The sequence below is a fragment of the Hyperolius riggenbachi genome, chromosome 10 (assembly GCF_040937935.1).
Source record: "Hyperolius riggenbachi isolate aHypRig1 chromosome 10, aHypRig1.pri, whole genome shotgun sequence".
In the NCBI taxonomy this organism is placed as follows: Eukaryota; Metazoa; Chordata; class Amphibia; order Anura; family Hyperoliidae; genus Hyperolius; species Hyperolius riggenbachi.
Window position 1 is genome coordinate 218,235,648 of NC_090655.1, and position 18,180 is coordinate 218,253,827.

Below are 18,180 nucleotides of genomic sequence, written 5' to 3' on the forward strand. Positions count from 1 at the left end.
ATATGTTTGCAAGCCAAACTTATTGTTATGTGGTTGGCCACCTATAATGACCACAACCTTCTGCACTTCTCTGTCAGGCTGATGACTAGTAAAACAACTATAGAGTGTCAGGCACTAGGTAAAAATTCCAGGCTTTTATTAAGTTCAGTGTACCAAAATTGGACAAATGTTACTACACAGTGGGAGCACAAGTCTGTGACATTACAGCTGTTTCACAGACTTCTGCTTCCTCAGAGACCCAAATGCAGAGTGACACTAGTGACAGGCCTGCCATTGTTTAAATAGATTAGCTTACCTGGTTCCAGGCGCTACACACACAGGTCCAGAGGCATTCCCCGACCGGTGCGTCATCTTGCGTCGCCCACCGGAAGTGAACCGATCCACACCAGCTCCTCATTCTGAGCTGTTTGCATTACTTCCTCATCCCAGCTGGGCTTGTGCTCCAGCAATAGGCCTAATCTATTTCTGCGTTGCCGCTGTACTCTGCCTTCCAAATACAGAGTCATCTTCCACCGATACATGCGGCTACCTTGGCAACCACTGCTGGCCCGGCCTGTCACTCATTGGTCACCTAAACAAACAGTAAAGAGAAAAAAAACATTAAAAGAAAACAGACACCAACTCCTAATAGTCACAATAGCATTATATAGACAAACAGTGACCTATTAAAATGAATTATATGTAAATATATCTCCTAAGAAAGGAGGTACAGAAGAACATAGAGGGCAATGCATCAAAAAGCAGTCTCCACATCTATAAATTACATTTCAATAACGATCTAAAAAGCAATGCAATTCATTTCATTCATTAAAGCTGCAGGCCCCACAAGCGTCTGTACAGGAAATCCGCTTCACTTCTTCACACTTTAGAGCCGGGTTTCGACATCCTCCTCTAAAGGGAATGGGTAATTCTTTGAGACCTGTGAATGTTAGACAGTCGGAATTACCATTGTGTTCACTCCATACATGCTCAATCAATCTCTTAGCCCCTTTCCTGGTCACTATACAGTTTATATGCTCCTGAAACCTGGTTCCAACCTGTTTTGTTTTACCAATATAAAATCGCTTGCAGGGACAGAAGATGGCATACATGATGAACATGGATTGGCAATATATGAAGTCTCTTATCGCTATTGTTTCGCTGCCTAATCACATAGTTTTCCCGGACACAAATTGATTACAATGAGTGCAATTTCTACATTTGAAATTGCCTCGAGGTCTACTCCTAGTAAGCCAGTCCTGTCCCCGCATCGATCTACATTCACGATTGGTGATGACATCCCCAATTGTTTTTGTTCTTCTAAAAGACACTAGTGGCCTCTCTTTGGTAATTTTGCTCAACCTGGTGTCTGCTTCTATAAGGCCCGAGTTGTTCTGAATAATAGATCAAATTTTTTTGAACATGGAAATAATCACATATAAATGGGATTCTATTGGGTCTTTTCCCTTTTGCTTTCCTACCTCTCCCAATCAGCTCATTCCGATCCATCCTTTATGCCCTGTTGAAGATTACCAGTACTTTATTCTCACTATAGCCCCGTTCCAAAAATCTCTTGACCAGCTCCTGACTTTAGGATGCAAATTCCACCTCCAGGCCGTTGTTCCGCCTCAGGAACTTGTGGCTGTTTTCTTGCAAAAACCTCTGCTCCTCTGCGCACAATTTTACCATCCCTGATCTGCAATTCCAAATCCAGGAATTCCAGCTTTTCCCTCACCAAACACTCCAGTGAATTCCATATTAAATGAATTCCTGTTTAACAATTGGACAGAGTCAAAGAATTCCTGTTGCTCCCCCCTTCCAGACAACAATCACATCGTCCATATATCTATACCACTTTAGGATTCGATCTCTGAACTGACAATCATCCTTCTTTAGTAATGCATCCTCCCATACTGTTAGGAATATGTTGGCAAAGGTGGGTGCCATAGCCACACCCGACACCTGTCTATATCAACAATTGTTGAACCTGAAAGCATTATGGGATAGTACGAAATGTAATGCTTTCCATACAAAATTGGATCACATTTCATCTTTGCCTTGCTTTAGTAAGAATTCTTTGACTGCCCTAATCCCCAATTTTCTGAGATATTTTTATGTATAAGCTTACCCCATGAGCTTGCCTGATAACTGGTGATGGTCCGTGACATGCCAATAACTCTGAGAAGGTGCAAATTGTGTGCTTATTATATACAAAGTTATACAACTGCTGCATCTGGTGCATTTCCAAGTTGCATAAATTTTGACTCAACTTAGAATTATCAGCAGCTCACTGACCATCCCTAATGATAATTATTCCTCCCTTTAAAATTCTCTAACAGGAAGTTTTGATTCTCTATTTTCAGCACGGAGTCCCGGCATCAGGAACCTCTCAGGGACTCGTCTCTCTGGATCCACAGACTGTACAACGGATGATGATGTCACTGGAGAAGCGTTTCCTGCAGATATCCTGGTTACCCCAAATATTCCCTCAGACTCCCCTCACCTGTCTAACACCAAGGGGCCTCATATCCAGCTGAATTCTCCCAGTGGTGGAGAGTCTTATTCCTGTTTCGCATGTGGGAAATGTTTTGTTCAGAAACCAAGTCTTGTCAGACATGAGAGAACTCACACTGATGAAAAACGCTATTCATGTGCTGAGTGTGGGAAATGTTTTGTTTATGAATCACAGCTTGTCTTACATAGGAGAACTCACACTGGAGAGAAGCCTTATGCATGTGCTATGTGTGGGAAATGTTTTAGGCAGAAATCAAACCTTGTTGCACATGAGAGATCTCACACTGGTGAGAAGCCGTATTCATGTGCTGAGTGTGGCAAATGTTTTGGGCATAAATCACACCTAATCATACATGAGAGATCTCATTCTGGTGAGAAACCATTTTCATGTGCTGAGTGTGGGAAACATTTTGTTGAGAAATTACAGCTTGTCAGACATGAGAGAACACACACTGGTGAGAAGCCTTATTTCTGTGCGGAGTGTGGCAAATGTTTTGCACAACATATAACCCTTGTCAGACATGTGAGATCTCACACTGGTGAGAAGACCTACTCATGTACTGAGTGTGGGAAATGTTTTATACATAAAATAGACCTTGCCAGACATGTGAGATTACACACTGGTGAGAAGCCGTATTCATGTGCTGTGTGTAGAAAATGTTTTGCACAGAAGTCACAGCTTGTCATACATGAAAGATCTCACACCGGTGAAAAGCCATATTCATGTACTAAGTGTGGGAAATGTTTTGCCCAGAAATCACAGCTTGTCAGACATGAAAGATCTCACACTGGTGAGAAGCCATATTCATGTGCTACGTGTGGGAGATGTTTTGTACAGAAATCAGAGCTTGTCAGACATGAGAGATACCACACTGGTGAGAAACCATATTCATGTACTGAGTGTGGGAAATGTTTTATGCAGAAATCAGACCTTGTCAGACATGAGAAATCTCATAGTGGTGAGAAGCCGTATTCATGTGCTGTGTGTGGGAAATGTTTTCTACAGAAATCAGTGCTCGTCATACACGAGAGAACTCACACTGGTGAGAAGCCCTATTCATGTGCTGAGTGTGGGAAATGTTTTGGACAGAGATCAGTGCTCGTCATACATGAGAGAACTCACACTGGTCAGAAGCCCTATTCATGTGCCGAGTGTGGGAAATGTTTTGGAGCTAAAGGAACCCTCGTCAGACATAAGAGATCTCACGCTGGTGAGAAGCTGTAATCATGTGCTGAGTGTGGGAAACGTTTTGTACATAATTTATATCTTTTTATACATGAAAGATCTCACACTGGTGAGAAGCTTGCTTCATGTGTTGCGTGGAAAATGTTTTGGGTGTAAATGACTGCTTCTTACGCATTTGTGTTGTGAGAAATGTTTTGGCCATAAGTGTTCTTTTACAATGTTTGTTTTATTTCTTGCAAAGTGCGCATGGTAACATATTTACTGGACTCTTTCATGCTACTTAGTGCATTGGTTTATGAAGGTCCCTGAGCTGAGGTGACCTAATGAGAATGAATGTATTGCATTGCAAGGGTTAACTACATGTTTTATCTTTGCAAATGAGACAGAATCTGCAATTGCATGCAGCGACGGCTCTCCTGAACAGTAATTAAAAGCCAAAACCCTTTTTTCTGGCTGAACAAACACTCCTGATAACAGAAAGTGGTGAAAAGTGGATTATTTGATTTTGGTGGTAGCTGAATTAACCATATTTTATGTCATGATGAATGATCCAGAATGAATGAATTGCTGTGTGCAATTCAGAGTCTCAGTATAACCCCTTGAAAATAAGAATGTGAAAGTCCTTTATAGCATTCTTATTTACATACTATTGCCGACCTTTAGCACTGCTCGTTCCCATGGTATTGCATATGAACCTATCTAGGAGTCTGTAATTTAATATGGCAGCAGCTTGGGGGTTCCCTCCTTACCCCCTATATGAAGCAGAGGCTTCAGGGAGACAGGAACATTGGGGTTTTCAAACATACTTTGAACATTCTTAGTCCCAGGGACCTTCTGGGCCTCCTCAAGAGCTTCTACAATGTCTCTCCCCACACACACCAGCACTAACAGCTGCACAAGCAAAAATAAATGTCCTTCCTGTACATGCACCTGCTTATATTGGCTCCTGTATGCTGGTAAATCCCACCTGATGTGCTCAGGAGTGACTCTCCCTGTTTCCTAGGCGATGTGTCAACAATTCCTAACCTGAGAGGGACATCAATCATGCAAGGAGGGAGGGGAACAGAAACACAGTCCGTGAAAAAATTTAAGGAAGGGAGGAAGTGATGTCCGACTCACTGGGGAAAGAAAATTAAAATTTTAAGTGAATAGGTAGAAAAAAGCAATTCACTTAAACTTTCAACCTCCTTTAAAGTAACAACTTCCTTTTGAAATACCATATATCATGCCATGTTAAAATAGTATTTCTGCAGTGAAATTACATTTATCGGATAAACAGGAAATCTTATGCTATATGCATCATAACAAAAACTAGAAACTAGACTGGCTCATAAATGTAGGCTCCCAAACCGAGATATTATGTTTGGCGCTTTATAAATACAATAAATAAATAAATATTAAATGAATAGTTAGTTAAGAAAATATTAGCAGCCTCTATACACCTCCTATAGCTTTTGATGAGTCTGAATGGAGGTATTTGTAATCATTCTTCCATATAAAATCTCTATAGTTCAGTTACATGTGATGGCTGCTGAGCCTGGATAGCCTGCTTTATGTCATCCCATAGATTCTCCATGACGCCGGGGAACTATGATTGCTATTCCAAAACTTTCTACTTCTCCCTCTACATATAAATGTAGATTTATATATTTAATTTTTCTCATCAAACTCAGCTTACTCCTTATTCCCCAACTGGGGTACAGAGCTTCATTGAATCATCTTTGGGGTGGGATATTAGTCTGCATCATAGTTTGAATAATATATAAAAAAAGGGTTTTTTCTGCACTGCATATATAAAGAGAAATTGATCAAGTGATAAAGAATTCAGTATGAAAACAAAACAAAAAAAGTAGAGGAGTAAAACCACTCAGATACACAAACAAATGTTGGGGGGGGGAGTATTCATATCCCACCCTTACTCTATACATTCTAGTTGTCCTTCTTCTGTTTTTATCCCTTTCACTCTATGGGCTCGATTCTCTAAAGCGATTTGAATCTGCTATCACAGCAGTTATCACGCAATCTGTAGCGTGCGGCACTTTGCACACGCAATGCCTTACTCCATGTGATAGAGGAAGTTTTGTTTCAAGCGAGTGATTGCGCGCAAACCTTCCTTTATCACAAGGAGTAATGCAGTTATCACGCTTTAGAGAATCAAGCCCTATAAGTGCTGAAAGACTCCCATTTCATGCTTTCTAGTTTTAGTCAAAATTCTTCTCTATCCCAGCTAGCTGACTTAAGGAAATAGTACATTTTGCTGATCCATGTACAGTATATATAGAGAGTATATCGTTTTCCAGTTTTTGTTATAATATTTCTAGTAATGAAGGCTTCCAACTTGATTAGGTTACCTTCCTCTAGTCTATCTCTATTATGTATTCCAGAAATCGCTATTTTTTTCGTTTTTTATGAACAGGGCAACCCCACCATTTTTTACCAACCCCCCCCCCCCCCCCCCCCTCAACATTTACAACATTTAGCATTAGATGAAAGGTTCAGGAAATTCATTTGAGTTGGAGTGAAATGCCATCCGAACACTAATTTGACCTGCATAAGATGCAATCTGGGGTCTAACATAGATGGGGCTCCATGTTGCGGCCTCTGCGCAGATCTCACCGCCTGTTTCCCACAGTATTCACGTAGGGGGATTTTTAGGTTGTCTCCTACAAATATATCTAGAGAGGAGACTTTTTTTTAAGATAAATTTTATTTAAGTGCTTGACGATTCCTCTAGTCTTTTTATTTATAGTTCTTATATAGCCATGTATTTGGATACAGTCCCATCACTTATTGATGCAGGATCTTCTCTGTTGTTCCTGAGTACCTAATTCCCTCTTCTGTAAAGCACATGTATTCCGGTACTCAAGCTTTGCACCAGGTATTTCAGTAGGCTGATGTAAAACCTGGGTTATGGCAAAGGGTTGTATGAGGCGATAGGACGCTTTTCTGGTTCCATGTTTTAATGACCACCTACCGGGAAATCTCCTCATAATTCTCAAAAAAATCCTGCATAGAGCACGCACACCTCAACCACTGCCCTAAGCCACTCCTTCCAGAACTGTACCGCCCACACTAAGCCACCACTGCACAAAGCCGCTGCCCACACTAAGCCATCCCTTCCAGAACTGCACCACCCACACTAAGCCACCACTGCACTAAGCAGCCGCTCACACTAAGTCACCGCCCATAGGTGCTTCTGGGTCTGTACATATTTACAACCTTTTGTTAGTATACAGGATAGGGTCTTAAAGCGGAACTGAAGAATCAGTAAAATCAAAGTGTCTCACTTACCTGAGGCTTCCTTAAGCTTCCTGCAGCCGTCCTGTCCCGCGCCGGTCCTCCACGATCCTCCGTTATCCCACCGTGGTGCAGTTTTGTTACCACCAAATTGTATGGTGATGGCAAGTGTGCCTGCGCTGCCCTGGCCACGCCTATCCTTCTTTGCGTTCCCATCCTGCAGGATGCTATTGCGGACGGGACTGAGAAGAAGGATACACGTGGCCAGTGCTGCGCAGCTGCCATTGACTTACAAGTCGGCGGTAACGAAACTGCACCGCAGCGGGAGAACGGAGGATTGTGCAAGACCGGCGAGGGTCAGGACGGCTGCTGGGGGCTTGGGGAGGCCCCAGGTAAGTGAAACACTTTGGTTTTACTGAATCTGCAGTTCCGCTTTAATAGCAGGTTGTGTTTATGGTTGGCTTTTAGTCTACATTATTCTATGTATATTTGCAAAATTTCATGAAAAATGACATTCTGTCGCCATAGGGTGACATTGTAGCAGTAATACGAGCACCCATCACACTTTTTTTTTCTTTTACAATTATCCTCCCTCCCCAAAAGGGAGGTTTGTAATGCAGTATGCCATTGGGGGATGGGGATAGGGGAAGCACCATTGCTTACCTGCAGGTAATGGCTCTGTGGGGAGAATACGTCAAAACGCGTTCTGTGTAATATCTGCTGTTTTTATTTGAGGCGCATGGCGGCAGCATGTATTTTATGGCACATGGTTTATATCATATGGGATTTGTTCTATAGTGTGTGCATGTGTCTGTGGGTGGTGGGTTGTAAGTGGGAGTGGATTCACAGTATTGCCTGGGGTGGCAAAAAGTATAGAAACAGCCCTGCACAGAGACCAGTGAAGTAAGAAGAGAAAGATCTATCTTCCAGCAATAAGTTGCTGTCTTCTTCCATTGTCCTCAATTTTTCAAAACATCACAGATTTCTCCAAAGAATTTGGTCTTCTCATTATGTGACCAAAGTATTTGAGTTTTAGTAGTATTACCCCTTCTAGAGAAGGGTTAGATTGTAAACCTATTTGGCAGGGCTCTTCTCGCCATGTGCCCTTCTCCACCACCATATGGACTCAGTGACTCATCTGCTATACTTGCACCATTGTTACCTCACTATTTTGTGTCCCTGTGTAACATTGTTTGATGTTGTAATGTCTCACCTATCTGTTGTAGAGTGCTGCATAATATGGTAGTGCTTTATAAATAAAGTTTTATAATAATAATGAACACTCTGGCCTTTATTTCTTTAAAGAGAACCTGAGACGAACCTCAGGTAAGAAAACACATCATTACCGAGGAAGAAGGAAGCATCTGGATCCTGTAGAAGAGTCCTCCTTGCCACAGCTGCCACTCACCGAGACCCTCCAGAAGATCCGGCCGCACTTCTATTCATGCATGAGTGTGGCCTTGTTGCACCTATGCGAGCATGGCCGTGCATGCACAGTATCATGGAGCTGGTCATGCACAAGCAAAGCCAACTCGTTGCGCAGGTGTGGCTGTACTCACACAGGTGCAGTAGCTTCTGATTGGGTGTGGTGGAGGTGTACTGTGAAATGCAAGAACAGGGATCTTGACAAGAAGAAAAGGGCTTCATGTGGTGGAATTTGTGGGACTTAATTGCTATAACATGAATTTGACTAGCGCCTGTACTGTCTATTGAACTGTACTATTGTTAAAAAGAGCAGGAGGTGCACTGATGGTAAGCTGGCAAATAAATGCTCGGTCTGACACATACCGTGATAAAGAGGTGAAGCATGTGGTGGTGGGTGCTGAAACCTTACGGCCGTTTCATGTGCTTCTATGGAGGCTGCCCCGTAGAAGTGCATTTTTGTACGAAACGGCTGTAAGGCTTCAGTGCCCAGCACCCACCACCACAGACTTCACCTCTTTACCACGGTATGTGTCAGATTGAGCATTTATTTGCATGCTACATTTGATGTGAGCTTGGTATACACTCCATGAATAATACAGATAAGTTAATTGGCTTCCCCCCTAAATTGGCCCAGGACTACTAAACATACACTGCATGATACATACATATGACTATGGTAGGGATTAGATAGTGAGCCCCTCTGAGGGATAGTTAAGTGACAAGACAATATACTTTGTACAGTGCTGCGGAAGATATTGGCACTATATAAATACTAAAAATAATAATAATTATGACCTTATATATAGTCCAACTTTCACAGCCATATGCTATTGCCGTGAAGGCCATAGCTTTTCCTGTCCTGATCTTTGTTGGTAAAGAGAGGTGCAGAGGAGCACAACAGCAGTAATGATCAAAGTAAATAGGATGTGCCACGGCAGGGACCACACAGCACCGTGATCCTAATCACATGAAGAATGGAGAAGCCAGCACTTTCAATGTAGTTTTAATGCTTTTTAAAAATATTTTAAATTTTTATTAGATTTTTCTCAAAAACAAACAATCACATTGAAATAAATAAATGTAGTCAGAACATAGATAAATGACACCTACATATTGTTAAACAGCAATTACTATAACTATTACACATCCAGAAAAGCTCTTGGCAAAACTACATTAGAGGCGTCAAGACTCAAAGGTTAAGAACCCCCAATCCAAACTCTCACTCAGCTCTATCCATTTTCACTTGTCATTTACTGCTGTCGCTCACTAATAGTTCTGAAGAAGAAGAAATAAACAAGTGCTAAAACAACAAAAACAGAAAAGTAGAAAAATATATTAAAAAGAGTAATGGCAATACACTGATTATCAGCGATCTGCAGTTCTCTATCTCCACTCTCCTCACCATAAAGCTATCAACCTATTTTGTTGATTTATATAAGACCTCTATGAATTCACAAACCTCTCAGGTCAGCAGGAGTTTCCCTTCATCAGAGAGAGCAAAAAAACACCCATTTCAGCTATATTTGCACAAGTTTTTCCTCCCTTTTGGTTGCCAGGTGTATGATCTGTTTAGAATGTTTCAGGGAATACAATTCTTTCAACCACTTTTGAACCATAGAGGAGTAACTAGATCGCCAAAATGTTGGAATCGTAAGCCTTGTGAGGATGTGTTATACCAAGGATTTTTTTTTATATGTTTTAGCAGGACATTCCAAGTTAAAGGATTTCCGAAACAAATAAAAATACTATACTTACCCAGGACTTCTTACAGCCCCTTGAGGTTACGTCTGTCCTTCCCCCGCAGCTCCGGTCTTCTCTCTGGTCCTGCTGGCAGGCTCCGAGGTATCGCTGACCCACTGGTATGTTGTTATCTTCAGGGGGTCAGTGATACCTCAGAGCCTGCCAGCAGGACCAGAAAGAAGACCAGAGCTGTGGCTTTGGACAGACGGGTAAGATCATTGAGGTACTTAGATCATTGGCTCCTGACCCTGTGATCACTGTGAGCCAATAGCATTGACTCACATTGATCGCAGTGTCAGGAGCCACTGAAATTGACACATAACTGGCTCACAGAGCTCTGCTGTCATAGCGACAGCAGAGCGAGTGGACTTCAGCGACAGGAGAGTGGCTCAAATGGCGAGAGCGACGGGTCCATGTGGCGTGACAATGGTGAGCAAAGCCACCTTAACTCTGACACAGGGATAAAATCAGTTTCTGGGGTTCAATACCAACTTATAAGCATTCTCCTGTGCTCTGACTGAAAGGGAACACTTATGAGAAAAAATAAAACGCAAACCATTCTACCTCAGAAATCTGTCTGTTCTGACTGCCCTGACATTTTGCTATAAGTTTGGGTTTTGTATCACATATATCAGGAAGGACACCATAACGATATGTCTTGTGTTCTGTCAGTGGGTGTGAGAAACACAGCTCCTCTATATCTGTCTCCTCCCTACATGACAAGTCAGGGTCCACAACCACAACTGTTCTGAGAAAATAAGTTGCAAATATTCATACTGCATACGTAGTGAGAGAGGAACATTCCCAGTCAGACCCTCCAATGCCACTGGTTGCCTTGCTGCCAAACATTTTTCAATGTAATGTTAACATAGTAACACTTTTCAAGGAGTTTGAAGATTCCACACCCGGAGGGAACAAGGGATTGTCCAAACCCACATATCTGGACCCACATAAGGTACTGAGCCAGCAGCCCATCCCACACCTCAAAAGTGTCCCGAGTGAGTGAGAAGACCTTCGAGAGAGACACCGGTCAATTGTTTGGCCTCACCAAAATGCCTGCCCCTGAGTCATAGCCAAGTATCTCCCATTCCAGCTCAACCTACTGTGCCTTACATAGATTTTGGGTCCATTCTACCACTCTATTGCGGTGCAACGCCAAGTAGTACATTTTAGGGTGTGAAATTGCAAGTCCCACTCTTACTTTGTCCTCTGTAAGGTGAACAGAGACAGTCTAGGTTTTTTTGCCCTCCATTTATATGGACATAAGCCTATAAAGTATTTTCTGAAAAAAAATTCTTTGGTATCTGCACTGGGACAGTCTGAAGGATATAAAGAAACTTGAGCATTAGATTCATTTTTAAAATATTGACCCTCCCAATCCACGAATGAGAAAGAGAGGCCCAAGATCTATTTTTGCTCTTGAAGGTCTCCAACAGGGGAAGATAATTCAACTCATACAATCTATTCAAATCAGTTCTGATATGCACTCCCAGATACACAACAGCTGACAACAAATGAAAAGGAATGTTGCAATTTTACTTGCATGGTGGTAGGTAATTACACATGTAAAATGTCTAATTGATTAAAATTTCTATTATAATTACTGAGGGTGCCAAACTCTGTGACTACCTTAAGGCTGGTTTCACAGTGGGACGTTACAGGCGCACGTTAGAGCAGCCTGTAACGCAGCCCACCGCACAGTAATGAAAAATCAATGGGGCTGTTCACAGTGCGGACGTTGCGTTATATTGTAACGCTGCGTCACAAGGCAACGTACTGTATGCAGTACTTTGGACGCGGCTGAGCCGCGTTAGACTGCTTGCACATGCTCAGTAATGTTGGGGAGGAGCGGAGAGCGGCCAGGCACATGGCTAATTAATATGCACTGCACGTTATGACGTGCAGTGTTTACTTCCTGGAGCAGCCGCTCTGTGCGGCGATTGGCCGGCGGGACCACGTGATGCCGCATGCGCACAAGAGTGTGCATCACGGCATCACTGACGCCAGAGTGAGCTGCACAACGCGGCTCACTCTGACGTCCAGATCCAGCACCACCAGGCGTTCCGTTAGGGGGACGTTATGCGACCTGGTGTGAAATTAGCCTAAAGCAGGATTGTCACCATGAAAATCAAATTTCAACTGCAACTGATTGTAATTTGTATTAAGTGATAAAGATGCTAATCCTGCAATCAAAACCCTCAAAATGTTTTCTGCTGTTATGGTTTGGAGTTATCACATACATTATGCTAGATACACACCATACAATTTTTTGTTAGATTTTCTGTTAGATTTACCTGACACATGTTAGAAAAAATCTATCTGGCAGGTACATCTAACAAAAAGTTGTATGGTGTGGCATCAATTCATGAAAGGCTGCTAGGTATTTTCTTTTAGATTTACCTGCCAGATAGATTTTTTCCAACATGTCTGGCAAGTAAATCTAACAGAAAATTGTATGGTGTGTACCTAGCATTAGGAGCACTGGCCCTTTAAGTGCCATTGCCAAACAGTTGCATGCTGGGGGTCTTTTTATCTATAATATATTCCTCCTCTTCCCTTAAGTTCCCCCTCTTTCTAATGACATAAGATGGTGCACTATCTAGTTTAGACCTCAGTGGGAGTGTCTGAAGACTCTGGGAGGAGGGTGGGTAACGAATACACAATTAACAAGAGAAGAAAAAAACTTACATGTGTTTTTTATTTCTAAGTTAGCATAAGTGTCACTTGTTCTTTAAAGGACAACTGAAGCGAGAGGGATATGGAGGCTGCCATATTTATTTTCTATTAAGCATGCAATACCAGGTGTCTGGCTGCCCTGCTGATCCTCTGCCTCTAATACTTTTAGCTATAGACCATGAACAAGCATATGCAGATCAGGTGTTTCTGACATTATTGTCAAATCTGACAAGATTAGCTGCATGCTGGTTTCTGATGTTGTTCAGACACTATTGCAGCCAAATAGATCAGCAGGGCTGCCAGGAAACTGGTATTGTTTAAAAGGAAACAAATATGGCAGCCTCCATATTCTTCTCAGACCTTTAAGAACATTAGGCAGAGAAATTTGTGGAGAAGTGACCTATAGCAATATATCATCTGCATATATGGTGGCCTTTTATCTCTTGTACACACAGTAATACACCTAATGTCTGGATGTTATCTAATGGCCCCTGCTAATTGCTCCATATAAAGCATATCAAGAAGAGGAGAACGTTGGTAACTCTGTTGGGTCCCATTCCCCACAGAAATCAGAGCACCATTAACCTTAATTCTCGACTATGGTGACTTATCAGAAGGTTCTTTATCAAAGTATATCTTCTCCAAAATACCTCTATAGATCAGTACCCTTTACGAAAAAGTCAAGGATACCCTGTCAAAAGCTTTTTCAGGATCATCAGACGGCAGCAGAGCAGGGGTCCTGGTGTGTTGTTCATACTGCATCAAAAGCAGTCTTGGTCGTATTGTCAGAAGGCTCACACTTAGGGACAAAGCCCATCTGATCATCATTATCAATCAACAAAGGAATAAAAGCTTGTAACCTATAAGCAAAGTTCATAGCCATAACCTTAAAGGTGGCCACTGATGATACAATCTTTTTTTATCCAATATTACCAAATCTATGTAGTACAAGGGTAAACTGAGTGATATATTGAATGGATAATTTAGGCAGTTACCGTATATTACACAGAAATGGTAAGATTGGATGAAAAGATTGTATCGTTAGTGGCCAGCTTTAGATCTACGTTTCTGTGCGATATAGGGTGATAGTACACATAAGGGATCCTTTCTTGGCTTTTGAATGACTGTGATATGCATATGTAGTGCATCCCTTCCAGGGGGCATCTGCCACAGAGATACTATTAAAAGCTCTAATGAACATAGGAGCCAGGAGGTTTTTGCATTTTTTGTAGTATTCCCACACAGACCTCATCCAGCCCAGGCTACTTACCATTAGGCAGGTACCCCAGGGTGCATCCATGCAAAAAAGAGCACTGGAAAATTTGGGCACAGAGTGAAGCCCAATTATGGCTCACCCTGCTATTACAAATTTCCTGGCGGTGTTAATTACTGTTCCCCCTGCAGGCTGCCATGGACTTAGATAAGATGCAATTTGGCTGCCAGCTATTGCTGGTGGCCGAATTGCACTTTTTTTTTGTTTTGGGCTCTTTCTTTTGCCAGTGCCCAAATTACCTTCTGAGAGCTGTTATAGCTGTAATGCTCATTCCTTGCACCCAAAAGTCTAGCGCCCCTTTTTGCCTGTCTCGCCCTAGGGTTGCTAAAAACTTATCCTCCGTAATAGGCTATTTAAAGTGAGTCTGAAGTGTAAATAGTCTCTGCCTGCCTCACATCCATTTCCTCCTGGATGGCTGCCAGGTACCTGAAGCCTAATTTGGACAAGACTGAGCTTCTAATATTCCCACCCCGCACTGCCGCACCCCTCCCTGATCTGCACGTCACTATTGAAAATACTACCATCCACCCTACCTCCCAAGCCCGCTGTCAAGGCGTTACTCTGGACTCTGAACTTTCCTTTAAACCCCACATCAAAAGTATTGCCAGATCCTGCAACTTCCACCTCCGCAACATCTCCAAGATCCGCTCCTACCTGTCCCCTGACACCACTAAACTCCTTATCCACGCCCTTGTCATCTCCCGCCTAGACTACTGCAATTCTCTTTTGTCTGGCCTCCCCTCTAACCAAAATGCCCCACTTCAATTGGTAATGAATGCGGCAGCTAGATTAATACATTCTTCTCACCGCAGCACCTCTACAACTCTGCTCTGTAAAGCCCTACACTGGCTCCCCATCAGCTTTAGGTTCAATTTCAAAATCCTGTGCTTGGCCTACAAATCAGTGCACAAGACCTGCCCGACCTACATCTCTGATCTGGTCCACAGGCACATACCAGCCCGCCCCCTCCGATCCTCCAATGACCTGCGCCTAGTCGCACCACGCATAACTCAGTCACATGCACGATTGCAGGACTTCACCAGGGCTGCCCCTACTCTCTGGAACTCACTCCCACCAGCCGTCAGACTCGCCCCCACCTTTAATACCTTCAAACAAGCTCTCAAGACTCACCTCTTCACGCTCGCATACCCCCCTACACCAGCACCATAATATGTTCTGTTAGACACCCTCTCAAAAGATGAACCTATTGTCTCCACCCCCACCATTTAGATTGTAAGCCTCTGGCAGGGCCCTCCTCCCTAATGTATCCAGCTTGATTATTCAACCTTACTGACAATCACCCCTCTTGTGGACTAAAACAGTCTCTATTTTGACCCATAACACTGTATTGTTATGAAATCATTTGCATGATCTTGTGATCTTGTTTTGTTGTGAGTTTCCTGCAAGTCCTATCGTGTATGTTAACCCTTTTATCTATTGTGCAGCGCTGCGTAATATGTTGGCGCTTTATAAATACAATAAATAATAACAATAAATAAAAAAACACATACTCACCTAAGGAGAGGAAAGGCTCTGGGTCCTATAGAGCCTTCCTGTTCCTCCTACGATCCCCGCGTTCCAGCGCTGGATCGCCAGTTAGAAGTCTCCAACCGATGGGTTGGAGACTGGTCACTTCCTCTGCTGTCTTCGGGAGAGAAGGGCCCCTCCGTACTGCGCATGTGCAAGTGCACGAGAATGCAAAGTATGGAGCGGAGTATTTTTAGGAGCACTCGGGCTCCTGAAGATTGCCGGAGCCTCCCACAGGTGAGTATCTGTTTTTCTTTAATTTCTTTACACTTCAGACTCCCTTTAAATCCTCTAGCTGCTCTTTATTCAGTGAAGGCAGAGGATATTTCTGTAAGAAGCAGTCTATTAAATGATCCAGGGAGTCAGGTGACTTATTGGCAAAATTTGACATATGACCCTTTTAAGTTAAACAAAGTCAAATAGTACTTATTGAAGGCATCTAGTATATCCTTCATTCAAACCACTATAGATCTTTTATCAGTGTAGATTTAGGTATAAAAGAGGATCCTTGTTTAGCATTAATTGACCTTGCCACTGATATGCTGCAGTTGCCATACTCATACAAGTGGGCTTTATACCTACTGTGAATCTGTGAATGCATTTGTTTGAACATTTGCATGCGAGCGTGCAAAGGGTTACTGATTTTTGCTATTTTTCTGGCCACAGCCCCTTTAGCACCTCCCTTTCCTTAACCTCTTGAGGACTGCAGTGCTTAACCCCCCTAAAGACCAGGCATTTTATTGTTAAAATGGCCACTGCAGCTTTAAGGCCAAGCTGCAGGGCCACACAACACAGTACACGAGTGATCCCCCCCCTTTTCCCCCCACCAACAGAGCTCTCTGTTGGTGGGGTCTGATCGCCCCCCCCCCCCCCCCCCCCTTTGTTTATTTTTTTAAAAATAAATATTTACGGTATGTTATTATTTTTCAATTTTTTTTTTACTATTTTCTAATTATTTTTTTTTGACCCCTTCCCACCCCCCAACCAGCCAATAATGGCGATCGCCTGTCATAGGCTTCTGCCTATGAGAGCCGATCGCTCTCATGTGCCCCAGGGGGACAGCCGGGTCACACAGCTGTCCCCAGTACAGCGCTGCTGCTGACCGCAGCGCTGTACATGTAAATACATGGCGGTTTCGCCGTGTAACAGTCGCCGCTCGGAGACTGAAGGCGGAGCTCACGAGGCAGGAGATGCGCACACCAGGCAGGAGATGTGCACGCCAGGGTTACTCGAATGTACCAAAATTCGATTCGGGTACATTCGAATTCAGGCCCGTGGAAAATTCGGATTCGGATGCAATTGCCGAATTCGGTTCGAATTCGGTTTGGGTTGCGGTAAAAAATTCGTGTTCGCGAATTCGGATGTTTTTTTTTTTTAAATTTTTTAAAGGGAAATCACAGGTCTAATATAAAAAAAAAAGAAAAATGTGATGGAAAACTTTTTTTTCAGCATTTCTTGTTTATTCATCGTCACAGTCTTCTTTTTTTTCTCTCCATCTTTTTCTTCACCATCTTCTTTTTCTGTTTTACCCTCTCTTTGTTTCTCGTCATCAATCATTCATTACTATCATCTTCATCATCTTCTTCTTCACTGGCATCTGGTTCTTTAAGTTCTTCTTCTTCTTCACCTGGTTCATCTTCAATTGTTTTTTCATCTTCTTCTTCACCTTGTTCTTCTTCGTCTTCTTATTCTCCTTCTTCATCATCATCTGGTTCTTCTTCGTCTTCTTATTCTCCTTCTTCATCATCATCTGGTTCTTCTTCAACTGGTTCTTCTCTTCTTCTTCTTCTTCTTCACCTGGTTCTATTCTTCTTCATCTTCACCTGGTACTTCTTCTCTTCTTCATCTTCACCTGGTTCTTCTCTTCTTCATCTTCACCTGGTTCTTCTCTTCTTCTTCACCTGGTTCTTCTTCATCTTCTTATTCTTCTTCATCTGGTTCTTCTTCACCTGGTTCTTTTCTTCTTCACCTGGTTCTTCTTCTTCTTCACCTGGTTCTTCCTCTTCTTCACCTGGCTCTTCTTTTTCTTCTTCTTCACCTGGTTCTACTTCTTGTTCATCATCTGGTTCTTCTTCTTCACCTGGTTCTTCTTCCTCTTCTACTACTTCTTCACCTAATTCTTTTTCTTCTTCACATGGTTATTCTTCTTCTTCTTCACCGTCCACCACCAACATTCTTTGTTTCTTCCCTTACAGAACTCTACTGTTGTAAAATATTATCTTCAACACTAGCATAGCTAACTGTAGTGGCGTAATAGCTAGTGGCGCATGGCAGCAGCGCATAATTCTGTGGACCCTGGCGGTGGGAACACAGACAGGCAGGAGGATAACTATAGCAGCAGTAGCAGGAGGAGGAGGAGGAGTAGTGACGTATGGCAGCAGGCAATGTCACAGGCCAATGGTACCTAGCGTTGGTACCATGGCTGAAAATAAACACCAAAGAGCAGGAGGAGGTTCCAGACAGCAGTCGTGCAGCCCACATTGTGCCCAATGCACAACTGGGACAGCACAGTTTTCGACCCAGACACCTCAGAATTTTTATTTTTTTTTACAACAGTATAGCTATTGTAGTGGCGTAATAGCTAGTGGCGCATGGCAGCAGCGCATAATTCTGTGGACCCTGG

At 42.8% G+C, this 18,180-nt stretch overlaps 2 protein-coding genes across 2 annotated transcripts in view; both read left to right on the forward strand.

The window, feature by feature from the left end:
• The window catches only part of LOC137534510 (zinc finger protein 271-like), a 55,817-nt gene extending 49,706 nt beyond the window's left edge, over positions 1–6,111 (forward strand). The window contains exon 4 of the mRNA XM_068256044.1: positions 2,679–6,111. Coding sequence (XP_068112145.1) covers positions 2,679–3,718 — 1,040 coding nt within the window. The 3' untranslated portion in view covers positions 3,719–6,111. The remainder of the gene's footprint in view (positions 1–2,678) is intronic.
• Positions 1–18,180, forward strand: part of LOC137536815 (uncharacterized) — a 231,220-nt gene that overhangs the window by 155,965 nt on the left and 57,075 nt on the right. The window contains exons 15-18 of the mRNA XM_068259012.1: positions 7,140–7,308; positions 8,222–8,368; positions 10,146–10,290; positions 15,833–15,887. Coding sequence (XP_068115113.1) covers positions 7,140–7,308; positions 8,222–8,368; positions 10,146–10,290; positions 15,833–15,887 — 516 coding nt within the window. The remainder of the gene's footprint in view (positions 1–7,139; positions 7,309–8,221; positions 8,369–10,145; positions 10,291–15,832; positions 15,888–18,180) is intronic.